The 15872-nt window shown below is 41.2% G+C and overlaps 1 protein-coding gene across 1 annotated transcript; it reads left to right on the forward strand.

Moving 5' to 3' along the window:
- Positions 1 to 1424: 1424 nt before the first annotated feature.
- Positions 1425 to 13988, forward strand: LOC122132532 (NACHT, LRR and PYD domains-containing protein 12-like; the record flags this gene model as incomplete). Its single annotated transcript, XM_042707217.1, has 10 exons — positions 1425 to 1959; positions 2185 to 3976; positions 6174 to 6344; positions 6499 to 6651; positions 6814 to 6969; positions 7342 to 7512; positions 10347 to 10520; positions 11060 to 11230; positions 12651 to 12821; positions 13815 to 13988. Coding segments are annotated over exons 1-10 (3437 nt in total), but the record flags the coding sequence as incomplete, so codon positions are not given.
- Positions 13989 to 15872: the final 1884 nt, after the last annotated feature.

Below are 15872 nucleotides of genomic sequence, written 5' to 3' on the forward strand. Positions count from 1 at the left end.
AACTGTGTAGCATGAAGGCTTCAGGGTGGTGTTGAAATCTCTCTCGCTTGTACTATCCTGAGAAATCGTGTCAGTGAAATCTTCTACAAACTCGCACTCGCTGTCAGTCATTCTCTACTGACTGCACCTCGGTTCTCTCCGACAGCAAATCCCTGTCACTCTGCGGAATGTTGCTGTCTGGCACCTGTGACATCGAGGAGTGATCCACAGCATTTGCACCACTTTCGTTACCGGGGTCAGAGCTGGCTAGGGCGGTGCTTTAATTTGTACCATTCTGATTCACATTGTTTACAGGGGCTGCATCTGTGCCGTTAGTCACTGGGGCTGTTCTCACTGAACTCTCCACACCTTCCTCCAGAGCAACGACCTCAGTTTGTGAATCAGTGATTTCACCTCCTGCCCTTCCTGGTTAGGCACAGATACATTGGCTTATCGCCACCACTACCTCCATCAACCACCCTGCCACCAGTGTAGTCCAGCCATGGCCTTTTCTCTTTATTGTCATTGTATAGCTTTGCATGCAACAAAATGTACTCCACCCTCAGTGTCATAAATGTTTGTCGTCTAAACTATATGACATATTGTAACTCTATGTTTTCAAGCCCAAAATCAATCATTCGATCGGTCCAATCAATTTATCATATCGAACAAGAATCGCCTCAAGCATTTCATTTGAAAGGATCACCTTTTTCGAGGGGTTAGACAGCGGCAGGATGGGAAATAACTGATACTTCACCATGATGACATATTCTAGAAGATCAACCATATCAACTTATCAGCATCTAGAATAAACAATCCTGAGACCCAATATCGCTGGTGACCGCTGGTAAACAATCCTCAACAGACACTGATTCATCCGGTATACATTTGCATCCATGCCGGACAGTCTTTATATATATATATATATATATATATATATATATATATATATATATATATATATAAAACCTACATTAAACTGGAGAGGAAAGGAGAACAACTATCTATCTTAAAAAAAAAAAAAAAAGAAATTTCCCTCGGGATTAATAAAGTATCCATCTATCTATCTATCTACCAGAACTATCTAAAAAACGCTGCCACTCACACTGTGTGTGTGTGTGTCTTTGTTTGTTTGTGTGTGTGTGTGTGTGTGTTTGCAAATCTTAGTGTACACAGTATTTACACACTCATCTGCTCTTCCAGTGTTCCTGGGTGGTTTCTGAATGTGTTCATGTGACTATATGTGTGTACAGACCTATCAGCTACTCTTTAATGTAAGGATGCAGTGAATTATGTGTGTCTTTGTGCAATTATTGGTGTCTCTGCAGTCAGCTTAGAAATACACTGACCCTGTGTGTGTGAGAGAGAGAGTGTTTGTGTGTGTGTTTGTGTAAAACCTGGTGTAAGGTTTTCTTACACATCAATGAATAACGTGACTCTTTGTGTGATTTATCGGTCACTGCAGTGTTCAGAGGAATGTTCTGACCCAGGATCAGTCCAGGTGTGGAGTGTGTGAGCAGCTACTGAGGGACCCAGTCAACACCACCTGTGGACACAGTTTCTGCAGGCCGTGCATCAGCAGCTACTGGAGCCAGTCTGGTCCATCAGGAGACTACAGCTGTCCCCAGTGCAGAAAGAGATCCAGAGCACAACCCTTTCTAAACCCTGACATAACCATGGCACAACTTCTGATATACCCACATACAACCATGACACAACCTCCTGTATATCCCTCTACAGCCATGGCACAATCTTCTCTCTACCAACACAGAGAAATGACACAGCTTCATCTAAAGCCATCTACAACCATAGCACAAGTTCCTCCGTATCCATACTCAGACTCAGGGCAGAACCCTCTATACCCACACTTACACATGGCACAGATTTCTCCACAGCTTCCTTTGGATGAGCACATAGTCATGGAAGGAAGCAAACATCTCCAAACTGAGCATGCTCCTGTCAAAAGGGCCAAACTAACAGGTGAGTCTTGAAGTATTTCTTTCAGAACTGCTTCCAAGAGTTGGGTTCCTGCACAAATAGAAACACCATTTAGTTAAGAAACGAAATGATATTGACATTTTGAAGCTCATTGTTGTGTGCTCAGTGTTACTCTACTTGAAATGTGGGTTACAGAGACAATAAAAAATTCGTATGATGCTGATCTGTTTTGCTTGTTTGTTTGTTTGTTTGTTTAATGCCAAACAGATGATGTCCTGAACAGAGCACTGATGACCCATAAAGCCAGTATGAAGAGGAGGTTTGAGAGCATATCTGAAGGTGTCATAAGATCAGAGACTCAAACACTCCTGAACAAGATCTACACAGAGCTCTACATCACAGAGGGAGATAGTGAAGGGGTGAATAATGAACATGAAGTTTGGCAGGTAGAGTCAGCATCCAGATCACAAACTAAAGAAGACACAGCAATCCATTGCAATGACATCTTCAAGCCCTTACCTGGACAGCAGAGACCCATCAGAACTGTCATGACCAAGGGCATTGCTGGCATTGGAAAAACCGTCTCAGTGCAGAAGTTCATCCTTGACTGGGCAGAGGAGAAAGCTAACCAGGATGTAGATTTCATGTTTGTACTTCCATTCCGTGAGCTGAATTTGGTCAAACATGATCAGTACAGTCTTCACAGGCTCCTGCTGGACTTCCACCCTGAGCTTAGGGAGCTACAGGGTGGTGAATACAAAGACCGCCATATTGTGTTCATCTTTGATGGTCTGGATGAGAGTCGACTTCTGCTGAATTTCCAAGAGAACCAGCAGTTGTCTGATGTGACACAAACATCATCAGTGGATGTGTTGATGACGAGCCTCATTCAGGGATCTCTGCTTCCCTCAGCTCTCATCTGGATAACCTCCCGACCAGCAGCAGCCAGTCAGATCCCTTCTCAGTGCATCAATCAGGTGACAGAAGTACGAGGGTTCAGTGATCCACAGAAGGAAGAGTACTTCTGGAAGAGGATCAGTGACCAGAATCAAGCCAAAAGAATCATTTCACACATTAAGGCATCCAGGAGCCTCCACATCATGTGCCACATGCCAGTCTTCTGTTGGATCTCAGGCACTGTCCTTCAGCAGATACTGGAAGAGGATAATGGGAAGGAAGCCCCCAAAACTCTGACTGAGATGTTCATACACTTCCTGCTCATCCAGACCACCAGGAAAAAACAGAAGTATCAAGAGGAAAATGATATAGAGAGACAGAGGCTCCTGGAATCACACAAAGATGTCATACTGAAACTGGCAGAGCTGGCCTTCAAGCATCTGGAGAATGGCAATCTCATGTTCTATGAGGAAGACCTGAAAAAGTGTGGCATTGATGTGAGTGAAGCCTCAGTGTACTCTGGCATGTGTACTGAGATCTTCAGGGAGGAATGTGTGTTTCAGCACAAGAAGGTCTACTGCTTTGTGCATCTGAGCATCCAGGAGTTTCTTGCTGCACTTCATGTGTTTGCCTCCTACTTGAGTAAAAACATGGAGGCCCTGACACCATTTCTCAAAGGGAAGTCCAGGTCTTTGCCAGATCTACATGAGCTGCTAAAGAATGCTGTGAACAAAGCTTTGGAGAGCAAGAATGGACACCTTGATTTGTTCGTTCGCTTCCTTCATGGCATTTCTCTGGAGTCAAATCAGAGCCTTATGGTGGGTTTCCTGACACACACATACAGCAGCCCAGAAAGTCAGAAGAAGACAATCCGAAACCTGAAGGTGATGCAAAGGCCAAATATCTCCCCTGAGAGATGCATCAATCTGTTCCACTGCCTGGTCGAAATGCACGACTCTTCTGTTCATGATGAAATCAATGCTTTCCTGCAGGCAGAGAAGGGTTCAGTGAAACAGCTCTCACTGGCTCACTGCTCAGCCTTGGCTCATGTGCTTTTGATGTCTGGGGAGGTGCTGGATGAGTTTGACCTGAAGAAATACAAAACCTCTCCAGAAGGTCGCAGAAGGCTGGTTCCAGCTGTGAGATGCTGCAGAAAGGCTCTGTGAGTTAAGTTCTGCATTAACCTTGACACTGAATTCAGACTTCTTGTCATAGGAATGCTTATGTTAAGAGGTGTTTCTATAGGTAGCATGGTACTATAGGTTTAAAAGTCCACTGTGTGATTTTTTTTCTAAAGAAACTAAGCTTTGTTTACATTTGCATGTTTTCACCAGTTCAATCTTAGTGTCTTCGAGAGCAATTGAACATCATTTTTTATACCCCAGGGGTGCAAACTCGTCACCTTTCGGCGAAAGTCGCCGTTTTTGATCCAAAATAGGTCATTTGTGTGATTCGTGTAGGTCTGCAATAAAAATATTTTTAGGGGGGGGGGGGTCCAAGTACTTGGTCCTCCAAGTAATCTGCGAACGCAAACTGTCATGAATATTTTTTTCAAGCTTGTTCGTTTGGCCAACCCATGTCATGCCGTAATAGACAGGTGTATTACAAGACATGTCTTTCGGGTGAAAGCGTTGGTTTCGAGCGGCCTTTTTAAGATGGCATTTACGGTAACGTGTGACGTTGGTACGCTGCAATAACGTTATGCTATCTAACGTAGGCTAACGTGCTAAAGTCAGCAAATCACATCAACCATTTTTGCTGGTTACAATAACGGTGTTATCGGATAGTACAGTGTCTTTTTCTCGGTAACTTTTGAAAAATCTAAGCGTGAAAACGTCGAAAAATGTACATTCACATAAAAGACATGGCCGTCAGCCGAGTTTGGTCCGGAGTTTAGCTGCTAAAGTTATCTTCTGTCCTGTCGTTTGAAGCAAACCTTTTAGCTCTGGCATTGGTCTCCCATTATGTATTCATCACTTCACTGGATTGGAAGTCCATTTTCCAGGCTCTCGCACGCAAGCTAGGCCATGCCTGATGCAGCCTCTGTTGATTTTCTGTTCCAGTAGTTGGCCCTTTTTTTGCTTGATACCTGATGGACATCTGTGACGTAATGTGCTTTGGTGAAGTGGACTGGATTGATGCATTGAACTTTAAAATGTGCAAAATGTTCTTATATATAAAATATATTCCCCGGGGAGCATGCCCCGGACCCTCCTAGGAGGTTCGCATCGTTGTCACCTTTTTCATCCCTGATGAGTTTGTACCCCTGATACCCTATCTGATGAAATGTTTTTCACGTCTTTTTCACATTGGACCTCATTCTCGAACATTTTCTTAAGTGTCTTCTTAAATATCTTGTTATGAACTTCGAAAGACCAACCTAAAACGCCTGGAAATGTGTTCTTAAACCGTTTTTAAAGTGTTCTAAGCTTTGCACTGATCCTTAAATTGAACACGCGTTCTCGTACACCTGAATTTGCATACAGAAACGCCCTGCCAGCTCCTTATAAAGCCATGCAACTATAGAAATGTGTGCAGAATACACAGAATCCACAGGCAACGTGAAAGCAACTTGAGACAGATCAAAATCATGTCAAAACGGAAAGCTAACACAGGTTTGTTATGCCGTGCAGTGCAGGGTTTTGCTCAAACTTTACTGGAGCAACTTTCAACATGTAAACATCACATCTACAGCTCGTATGCCTAGTGCATTCTGGGTAATGCAGTTCACTTAATCTGCGCCAACACATGGTCCAGTAAACGCAGACCTAACTTCACCGCTGCAGAGGTGGATGTACTGTTGCAGAATGTAGAAGTGTCCATTCTATTCCACTATGGCTATATCCATGCGATTGAGTTTAGTGCTTATTTATTTATTTATTCATTCACTGCCATTTGCAGTATTCGTGTAGTGCTTTTATTTATTTTAGGACATCACAATGCCTCAGTCTCAGAATCATGACTATAAATGTGAAACGTAATGGTTAATGATACAAATAGTTGTAGAATTGATGTCAACGCAATCACCAATGATTTCTCACAAATTCAGCCCTTAAGAACATGGGTGCACTCCAATCTGACTGATTTACAACTGCTATTTAGCATTCTTAAATTCTGTTAAGAACAAATCCCAGAAGAGAACTTTCATGAATGCCAGAATTGTCCTGGGAACTTCGTAAGAAATTTCTTCTTAACTTTTTCTTAACTGCGACAATGAGGTCCATTGTTTGCTACAGTATTTACATTCAACCTGAGAAATAAGTTAACATTCTGCAGTTCTGCTCATCCATATGGCATGGATGGGGAAGGAGGCACTCATAGTTTATATATTTTTTTTTTTTCTCTTGTCTCTCTGACAGACTTGCTGACTGTAAACTATCAGAGAGGTCATATGAGATTGTGGCCTCAGCTCTGCAGTCTGCAAACTCCCCCTTAAGAGAGCTGGACCTCGGTCACAGTGACCTGCAGCAGTCAGGAGAAATGCTGGGCTCTGCTCTACAGAGTCCAAACTGCAAACTGGAGACACTGAGGTCAGTAATATTGTACACCGTGTTAAAAGATGCATACTGTTAACTGTAGACTCTGTTAACCAGACAATAGTAACATTAATGTTTTACTCTAGGCAGAATTTGCTCTCTGATTTTACAGTTTGTGATAGTCTGTTACACAATTTTGTTTTTGCAGACTTGCTGGCTGTAAACTGACTGGAAGGTTTTTGGCCTTGACTCTTCAGGGGGCAAACCCCCACCTGAGAGAGCTGGACATCAGTGATGGCGAGCTTCAGGACTGTGAAGGAGAACTGCTCCATAAACCACTGAATCAAGAGTGTAAAGTCAGGTCTGTATATTAAGAGAAGAGCTGTTGGACAGAAACAGATTAACAGACATTTACTACAAACAATACAAATGTACTAGTATTTCTTATTTGGAAATTGAAGAGGTGTAGAGGACATGTTTCTTACAGTCGCTTCCTCCCCCTCTGTTGACTCATCTGCTGTAGACTCAAGGACAGCTCCTGTGCGGTCGTGACGTCAGTCTTGCAGTTTTGTGTTTCTCAACTGAGTGTCTTGGACATGAGTGGTTGTGATCTGTCTACATCAGAAGAGAAGCTGCTCCCTTGTCTTGGAAACCCAAATTGCCGTCTGAAAACACTGAGGCAAGTAATATTTTTGTTTTTAGAGAAACATCATTGAGTTTTATTACTGTGTACATCCGGTGTGTAACCAGAAAAAAACAACAGCTAAGTTTTACCTTTGCCGTCACATTTGTTTTATTTAGTGTGTCTTAAGGTTTCAGATATATTTTGTTTCAACCATACACAAGTTACTGATTAAAGTCAAACACAATGGACACATTCCAGGTGTACCTACAAAGTGTAAACTTTCCTTTTATTGAAGTGTATTGGATTCAAAACACAATTTTCCATTATCTCTTTCTCATGTGAGTTTTATTTAACAGTGTATTATCTATATTTCTGAGTGTACAGACACACGCGCATATTTAAAAATATTTTCATGCTGTCTTTTAGACTTAAAGGCTGTAAACTCACACATGAGTCCTGTAAGGTTGTGGCATCATTTCTGCAGTCAGCAAACCCCCTGTTAGAGCTGGACCTGAGCCACAATGTCCTGAGAGATTCTGGAGTTCAGCTTATTTCTAAGGGACTGTCTAGTCCTCACTGTAAACTGCAGACATTAAGGTTGGTCTTACAATATCATGATTCCTTATAACATGAATTTTAGCATAGTTCTATATCGCACATCACCACTTAAGCATTCAAATGGAATAAACAGTGAGGCTGTATTAAGTGTATAGTCTGTTTTTTAGATTAAGTACTGTATGTGAATGGCAGGATAATGGAAGTGTTCTGTTCTTAAAAATGTTTTCATTTGAATTGCTTACGCAATGAATTTACTACATTTAGGGCCTCATTTACTAACAGGATTGCATGTTGGGTTGTCAAGAACAGATGTTTTCACAACACAAGAAATACCACTTTAAATGCATCTTGTCAGAAAATATTTACATGGGCTGACAAGTAAAGTGAATAGGTTTTGTAAGACAACTAAATGAACAGCAAAAAGGAACCTGACCTGTATTTGGTGTATCTAGGTCATAAACCTGAAGTTCAGCTTAGTTTATTTCATCTTGACACAATATTTCCATGGGGGTACTTTTACTCTCTCAGTAAAATGAATAGGTTTTATACTGAAAAACTCTCTTTGTAAGACAAATAAGACTACGGTTCAGTCACATAGGCTAATCATGAACACATTTAAGCTAATCATGAACAAATGTAGATCTTTTGAAAACAAATCCATCTGGGTTTTTTGGCAGTTTGTTTGTCTTTGGTGTATTAATGTCATAAACTTGAGATTGAAGTTCAGCTTTGTTTATTTCACTGGTATGAGCCCAGATGGGTTAGTCTCTATGCACCACGAGTGTTTCTCACACAGTCACTCATCTGTGACTAGGCATGAAACATTTTGTTAGATTTTGGGACTAGGATATTACTTTACGATATGAATGGGTTATTTTGTTCACTTCTGCAGGTATGTTATTTTACGATATGAATGGGTTATTATGTTCACTTCTGCATGTATGCTTACTGATACTCAGGGCCTCATTTACTAACAGGATTGCGCCTGTTTCAGGCGTAAAATAGCGGGTGAAAACCTAAAACCATATTTACTAAGGTGGCGCACTTTAGATTACCGCTGCTGGGAGGGTATAAGGGAAAGTGGGTGTTTGTCGCAAAGAGATGGGAGGAGATGCGTAAAGTGCGCCTAATTATGTATTAGTAACGAAACAAGAGGTGTTTCAGCATGACATATCAGCTGCTAAATGAAAACTATGTGCCTGCGAGAAATTTGCAGAAATGTTATTTTTTTTTAAATGTTTATATTTGATATCATTTACAGTAATATAGGCATTTACAAAATTGCCCCACCAGCTAGCTGTTCGGCCACGCTTTACCCAGAATCGCTGCTCATTTTCACCCATAGTTCAAGCAAACCGAACGTCTGAAAATTTCAGTTGCCCCTGCCCTGTCCACGCTACAACTCTGTATGTATCTGCCTAGGGCAGCATTTTTGAAAAGCATGGTTTTCAGTGTTGGAATGCGCCGTTTTAAAGTAAGGGGTGTCGTGTATTCCTACCAGACTATTTAACGGGATGCTATGGAGCAGTTAACCTGGCTATTAACTATCCTAGCTATCTCTAGCTTAGGGAACCATATTACCGGTTGGCAGTTGCCTGTGTGTGATTAACTCGTGTTAATATGTGTGAATATGAACTTGTGAACATAAACTCGTTAATATGAAGCTGCACAGGCACCCTGAGGGGTAACCATAGCAACCCAGTAACTCAATGTTCGCTGAAAAGTTTAATTTCCCAAAATCAGCTCACCAATAAAAGACAGTCTTGAATTCAAAGTGATCACAACTTTTATTGTGGACGGAAGAGCTAAACAGAGAAATATTTATGAGTTTCTATATTTACCTGGGTTAGTTTGCTGTAACCTCGTGAACCAAAAGCTCTAATTCTAATTTTAGCTCATCATCATAAATAACACTAATGGGTGGTGTTAGGCGCAGATGACGCGACGAGGGTTCTTGTTTGATAAATAGGATGCAAAATACCGCGCACTATGTGCGGTGTGGCAAAGGCGCTGATTGCGCTGCGGTCGCAATGTTAGTAAATAAGGCCCTTAGTTTTTTACTTTTCCCAGTTTTACTGCAAACATTAAACAGCATCATGTAGGCTACTGTTTTGCTGTGCTGGATTGTCAGCTCGATGGTCATCTGTAGGAGTCTGGATGCTTCTTGACAATTAGCACTTTCCAATAATAGAACATTAGAGATCTACGGTTAGAAGAATCTTACTTCAGGCTCTAACATTAGAAGCCTCTGATGTCGTTGACATACTGAAAGTCTAGTGTGGAAGTACTCATGTGAACATGGATGAGAGTTTGCTCTTTAATAAGCCTTTCACTGTGGCTCTGGAACGTTGAGAGTGTAGGGGTTGACCTGCTGACTTCCTAAGGTGTAATTACTGGGACTGTTGGCCAGCGATAATGTTTTTCTTGTTCAAATTTCATATAATGGAGCTCCAATACTACACTGAGTATGTGCTCTGACTTCCATGCCAACAAGCCTGGCTGTTCTGCTTTCTTTCTTTGCTAGAGTACACCCCTGCAATATTATCATGACCTGTGCTTGTTAAATTTACATTTTATCTGACTGCAAACGTCTTGTCTTAACCTCAGCATTGATAGGCCCAAATCTACACTATTGTCCAGTAGTAAGACAGAAGGGATGGGGTTATTGATATACTCAATCATTGCCAGTGCTATCATGAATCAGAAGCTAATGTAAAATGATCCAGACTGTATCCTGGGAGTTTACTGGGCTTGATATTCAAGATTACTATGTTTTGTCACAACTCACTCTCTCGCTCTCGCTCTCTCTCTCTCCCTGCCTCTCTCTCCCTGCCTCTCTGTATGTGTATGAACCTGTGTGTGTTCTCTTTCAGGCTCTCTGATTGTCATATCTCAGATGATGGTTATGTTTGTCTGGCTCTCACTCTGATGGCAAACCCCTCCTGTGTGAAAGACCTGGATGTGAGCAACAATAATCCTGGAGAATCAGCAATGAACCTGTTATTTGCTACACTGAAGGATCCTCACTTTAAAATTGAGGAACTTCGGTAGGTTCTCTAAAGTTTTCTTCACTTTAAAATGACTAATTGAAGATGGATTTTGCAGGCTGATGATGTGATAATTAAAATTCCTGAAAGAACAGGAGAAAATGTTTATTTGAAGAGGTATTCACACAAGAGATGATAGATGATACAATGAAATCCATGAGGCTAGCTCCTATGTTCCCCACACAGAATCATAGTATTAAACTTTTCTATATGATTAGCAGATACTGCACAGAAAAATAAATATGCAGGTAGGGGACCTAGAAATAACTACACTTTTGTTATTTTTGTGCTGTGTAAAATTAAAGTGATCTATACTGCTCTGTCCATGATTTTGTCTTTCAGGCTAGCTGGTCATAGACTCCTGTGAGATTGTGGCCTGTGGTCTGCAGTCACCAAACTGCCTGCTGCAGCTAGACCTGAGTAACAATGACCTGAGAGATTCTGGAGTTGTCTGTGTCATTCTAAACTTTCGAACCGTATTGTTTTTAGTCATGCTACCATGTTCAACTCTATGTATCTTTACATCTCACTCTATACAGACTTGCTGACTGTAAGCTAACAGAGGAATCCTATAAGGCTGTAGCCTCTGCTCTGCAGTCATCAGTGTCCCTGACAGAACTGGACCTCACAAACAATGACCTGAAGGATTCTGATATTCAGCTTCTATCTGCAGGAATGAGTAGCCCTCACTGTAAACTACAGACATTAAGGTTGGTTTTTGACTTTCATTCTAGGATCAAGTATCACTCCTGATTGGAGCTTTTGATGCATGTGCTAGATTAGTTTGCTGTCCATGATCTGTGCACACTTCTGTCTATACAAAACCATTTGCATTTTGGAGAAAGTGACAGAACACTCCTGACACCTATCAATGTCTCCTGGTACACTAAGTAGTTGTAATGGTGTAATGAAGGTTTGACACAGATTCTCAAATGCTTGTTTGTAGATGGTCAGTATATAGATTCAGAGTGTTTTTTTTTCAAAGAAAAAGAACCAAAGTGATATTTCTTCAGGGGATAATTATAATTAACCCATTGATTAATTGACCCATGGTATGGATTGACCAGTCAATCAGTGTAGGTCAGAATTGTTGTGGACTTGCATACCACACTTTTGCACTTTTATAATCACTGCCTATCAAGAGCCAGCCAGAAAACATGTATTCAGTTTTCATGATGTGTTTTCATACATTCCTGTAAGAACATTTGTAGTGTTTAAATAGAACTGATACAAAGTGTCCCATTTGTATTGTTGGTAGTAAAAGTCTGTTAATCCGTTTCAAATAAATACAAATATCTCAGACAGAGATGCTACCCAAGGTGGCCAAGATATGTTAGTAATTTTATACGACAGGAATGGAGACCTCAGTCAGGCAATGGTAGAAAAATCAGGAACAGCGAGGCGCATCAAGGGAGAGGGAGCATGGCTTCACATAAAGATTCACTAGCTTCTCTATCTAGACAGGGAACAAACATTACCTTTTTAAGTATTTTATCAGTTGAAAGGGGAGGTTTATATCACAGAGCCCGGATCACATGGGCCACCCTGCATCCAGACTCAGGAGTTAGAGCGACCCTGTGATCACCAAGCAGGGTTGGGAGGGTTACTTTAAAAATGTATACCGATACAATTACTGATTACCTGTTAAAAATTGTATTCAGTAACCTAATCCAAGTATCACAATATTAAAGTAATGTATCTTGATTACTTTCCATTACTTTTGGATTGCCTCAATGCCAAATGTGCAAATGAAGACAACAGAAAAGAGACATCAATAAGATGGCTTTTACTTAAGCATAATCTGTAAGTCAACAGCACAATGTAACCTTGGAAAAGAAAATGAGGAAACCAAGTTTTAAGAATTAAACCTGCCCTCTGCTCAGTGTTTTTTAAAAGAAAAATCTCCTTGTAATTATGCAAATTCAGCCTACAGACCTACAATGAAACACCACAGTTTACCAAGCATAGGCATGTGTTAGATTCGTTTGCTGTCCATGACCTGTTTCAGCTCATTTTGCTCCTTATTTGATGGTTAAAATGTCAATGTCTGTCATTCTAAACTGAACAGTATTATTTTTAGTCATGCTACCATGTTCTACTCTCTGTCTCTATACCTCTCACTCTACGCAGACTTGCTGACTGTAAGCTAACAGAGGAGTCCTGTAAGGCTGTAGCCTCTGCTGTCAAGTCCTGGGTCTCCCTGACAGAACTGGACCTGAGTTACAATGACCTGAAGGATTCTGGTGTTCAGCTTCTCTCTGCAGGACTAAGTAGCCCTCACTGTAAACTACAGACATTAAGGTTTGTGTTTGACTTTCATTCTACTATCTAGTATCACTTCTGATTGGAGCTTTTGATGCATGTGCTAGATTAGTTTGCTGTCCATGAACTGTTGACCAATCAATCAGTTTAGGTCAGAATTGTTGTGTACTAGCATACCACACTTTTGCACTTGTATAATCGCTGCCTATTAAGAGCCAGCCAGAAAACATGTAATCAGTATTCAGGATGTGTTTTCATTCATTAAGTGTCCCATTTGTATATGTTTGTAGTAAAAGTCTGTTAATCCGTTTCGAATCCAAACACTTAACACATTCACCATATCAGTACACTATGCAAATGAAAGAATCTGCTGTTCTCCGGCGAATTCTTCGAAGGCCCAGGCTTGGTTCAAGTTAGCTTCTTCAGAAATAACAGACTTGTAGAAGATGGCTTAGTGAAAGAATGTGTTTATTCAGCCACTAGCCACGGTCAGCTCGACACAGCACAAGCATGCACTAGGCACGTCTGCTGCTAACGGGTTGGTCTACACACAGGAGTACACACAGATGAGCTACACACAGGAGTACACACACACATAATACATAATAATTTTTGCTGAAGTGAGTTCTGACAGATGCAATTTGTTGAGTGTCGCTTAAAAAAATGTTAGATTCAGAATGTTGTGGCAGTGCACTTAAACACGAAAAAAGTTTAGTGTGGATACTTATACGTTTTTCTATGTCATTTGATTGTCTAAATATATTTATTTCATTCATTAAATGTTTTATAAAAATTGCATATACATATTTGTACATTATTTTGAATTAAACATTTTGTGTATTTTTTAAGAGGATATTTTAAAGTTTTCAGTAAATAAATACATGTTTTCAAGCAAAAACATAATCGTTTCAATAATCGTGATTTCAATATTGACCAAAATAATCGTGATTATGATTTTTCCCATAATCGAGCAGCCCTACTTTAATGCATTTTCCTTCTCTAATAATGATGAAAGACAATCTCTTGTTTCAGACTGTGTTGTTGTCTCATCACACACGAGGGCTGTTCTTTCTTGGCCTCTGCCCTCAAATCAAACCCCTCCTACCTGAAACAGCTGGATCTGAGCTACAATCACCCAGGAGACTCAGGTGTCAGAGAGCTCACAGACAGACTGAATGATCCCAACTGTAAACTAGAGACGTTCAGGTGAGTGTTGCATGTTTATCTGGGTGTACATAACATGTTGCTAAGGGCACCAAGGCTCAGGGGGTGTGGAGGGAGATTGTAATGGAGCGGATGGGAAAAGTCTTTTCACTAAGAGCACCAAGAGTGGACTGCTGGAGGTGCATTATCTTTCTATTCCTACATGGATGTGCATGTTGCTCCTCTTCCTAAATTCCAAGAAGTCATGGGTGCACATGTCCTGCTAGTATCACCAGTCAGCAGCCACTTCTATTCCCCTCATCTTCTCTCAGTCACAACATGCTGCAGCTAGGGCTGATGGCAGTCAGTTTTGTTGTCAGACGTCTGTCTCAACCAAAGCTTCCCAGCAGTACTGTGGGTGGATCCAGTTGTCTCTGGTGCCCATAGCAACAGTGTTGTTACACTCCTGTTTTCACTGCGACCTCAATGTTGTACAGGTCCAGACCCCTCTGAGACACACAACACCAAACACAAGTGAAGTTTACCAGTTTTATTTTAGAGGGCCGGCAGCCAAACACACTTAGTTACACACACAGTCCCTGGGCAAAATACAGTACGTGGTTAGTGTTAGATTTAAACTATTTCTACGTGTTGGTTTACAGAGAATCAAGTGAAAGACCGCCACACGGAGCAATACGTTTGAGTTGAGTTTACTGAGTTTTAAGAGATGTACAAGATTCAGTCGGAATGATAAAGTTCACGCAGGAGCTCATCACCTCTCGGCTGAAGAGAACGTTCTGACATCATTGTACACAGATCAGTCTTTTTAACCTCAGTCGCCACAATGTTGCTTAATCATGGATCCCCTGGGGAGCTGTAACTAACTAACTCTTTAACAATGGGGCCTCAGTTTGAGAACCTCAATTCTTACAGTTCAGCTATTAATCTTATCTTGTCCGTGTCCCATGGTGATCTTTCTGACCTAAAAAGTTGTAAGTTACGGCCACTGTCACTGCTGGCCAGTGCTGGCCCTGTCAAATTCCACACCAGCAGCGACACCTCAGGGTAACCAAGGTTCCCGCGGGTCCTTAAAAAGTCTTAAAATATCTTAAATTAAAATTCGGGTAATTAAGGTCTTAAATTGTCTTAAATTTCACGTAAAGTTGCTGTAGGTATTAATTTTTTTTGCCGGTGCGCTTAATGGCGATGAGAAAGCACAGTGGCGCATCTTAAAACATCTAATAGTTGATTAATTTAGTATTGTGTGAAATGAGTCTCCGCAATGTAATAGCTGTTTACGGTACGTCGGCTACAGACGCTGACGTCAGGCTGCGTGTCGCCATTACGCGGTGGTCGATGTGAGGTTCGACACACACACACACAGTTGGGTATCTCCAAGTAATCTGTGAACGCAAGCTGTCATGAATATTTCTTTCAAGCTTGTTTGTTTGGCCAACCCATGTCACCATGACACGCTTTTTATTTCGAATCTTCTGGTCTGTTCGAAATGGAAGGTAGCTGCCTCAATGCCGTAATTGACAGGTGTATTACAAGACATGTCTTTCGGGTGAAAGCGTTGGTTTCGAGCGGCCTTTTTAAGATGGCATTTACGGTAACGTGTAACGTTGGTACGCTGCAATAACGTTATGCTATCTAACGTAGGCTAACGTGCTAAAGTCAGACAGTTGGCTGACAGACGCCTCGCAAATCACATCAACCATTTTTGCTGGTTACAACAACGGTGTTATCGGATAGTACAGTGTCTTTTTCTCGGTAACTTTTGACAAATCTAAGCGTGAAAACGCCGAAAAATGTACATTTACATAAAAGACATGGCCGTCAGGCGAGTTTGGTCCGGAGTTTAGCTGCTAAAGTTATCTTCTGTCCTGTCGTTTAAAGCAAACCTTTTAGCTCTGGCATTGGTCTCCCATTATGTATTTATCACTT

The sequence above is a fragment of the Clupea harengus genome, unplaced genomic scaffold (genome assembly GCF_900700415.2).
Source record: "Clupea harengus unplaced genomic scaffold, Ch_v2.0.2, whole genome shotgun sequence".
Taxonomy (NCBI): Eukaryota; Metazoa; Chordata; class Actinopteri; order Clupeiformes; family Clupeidae; genus Clupea; species Clupea harengus.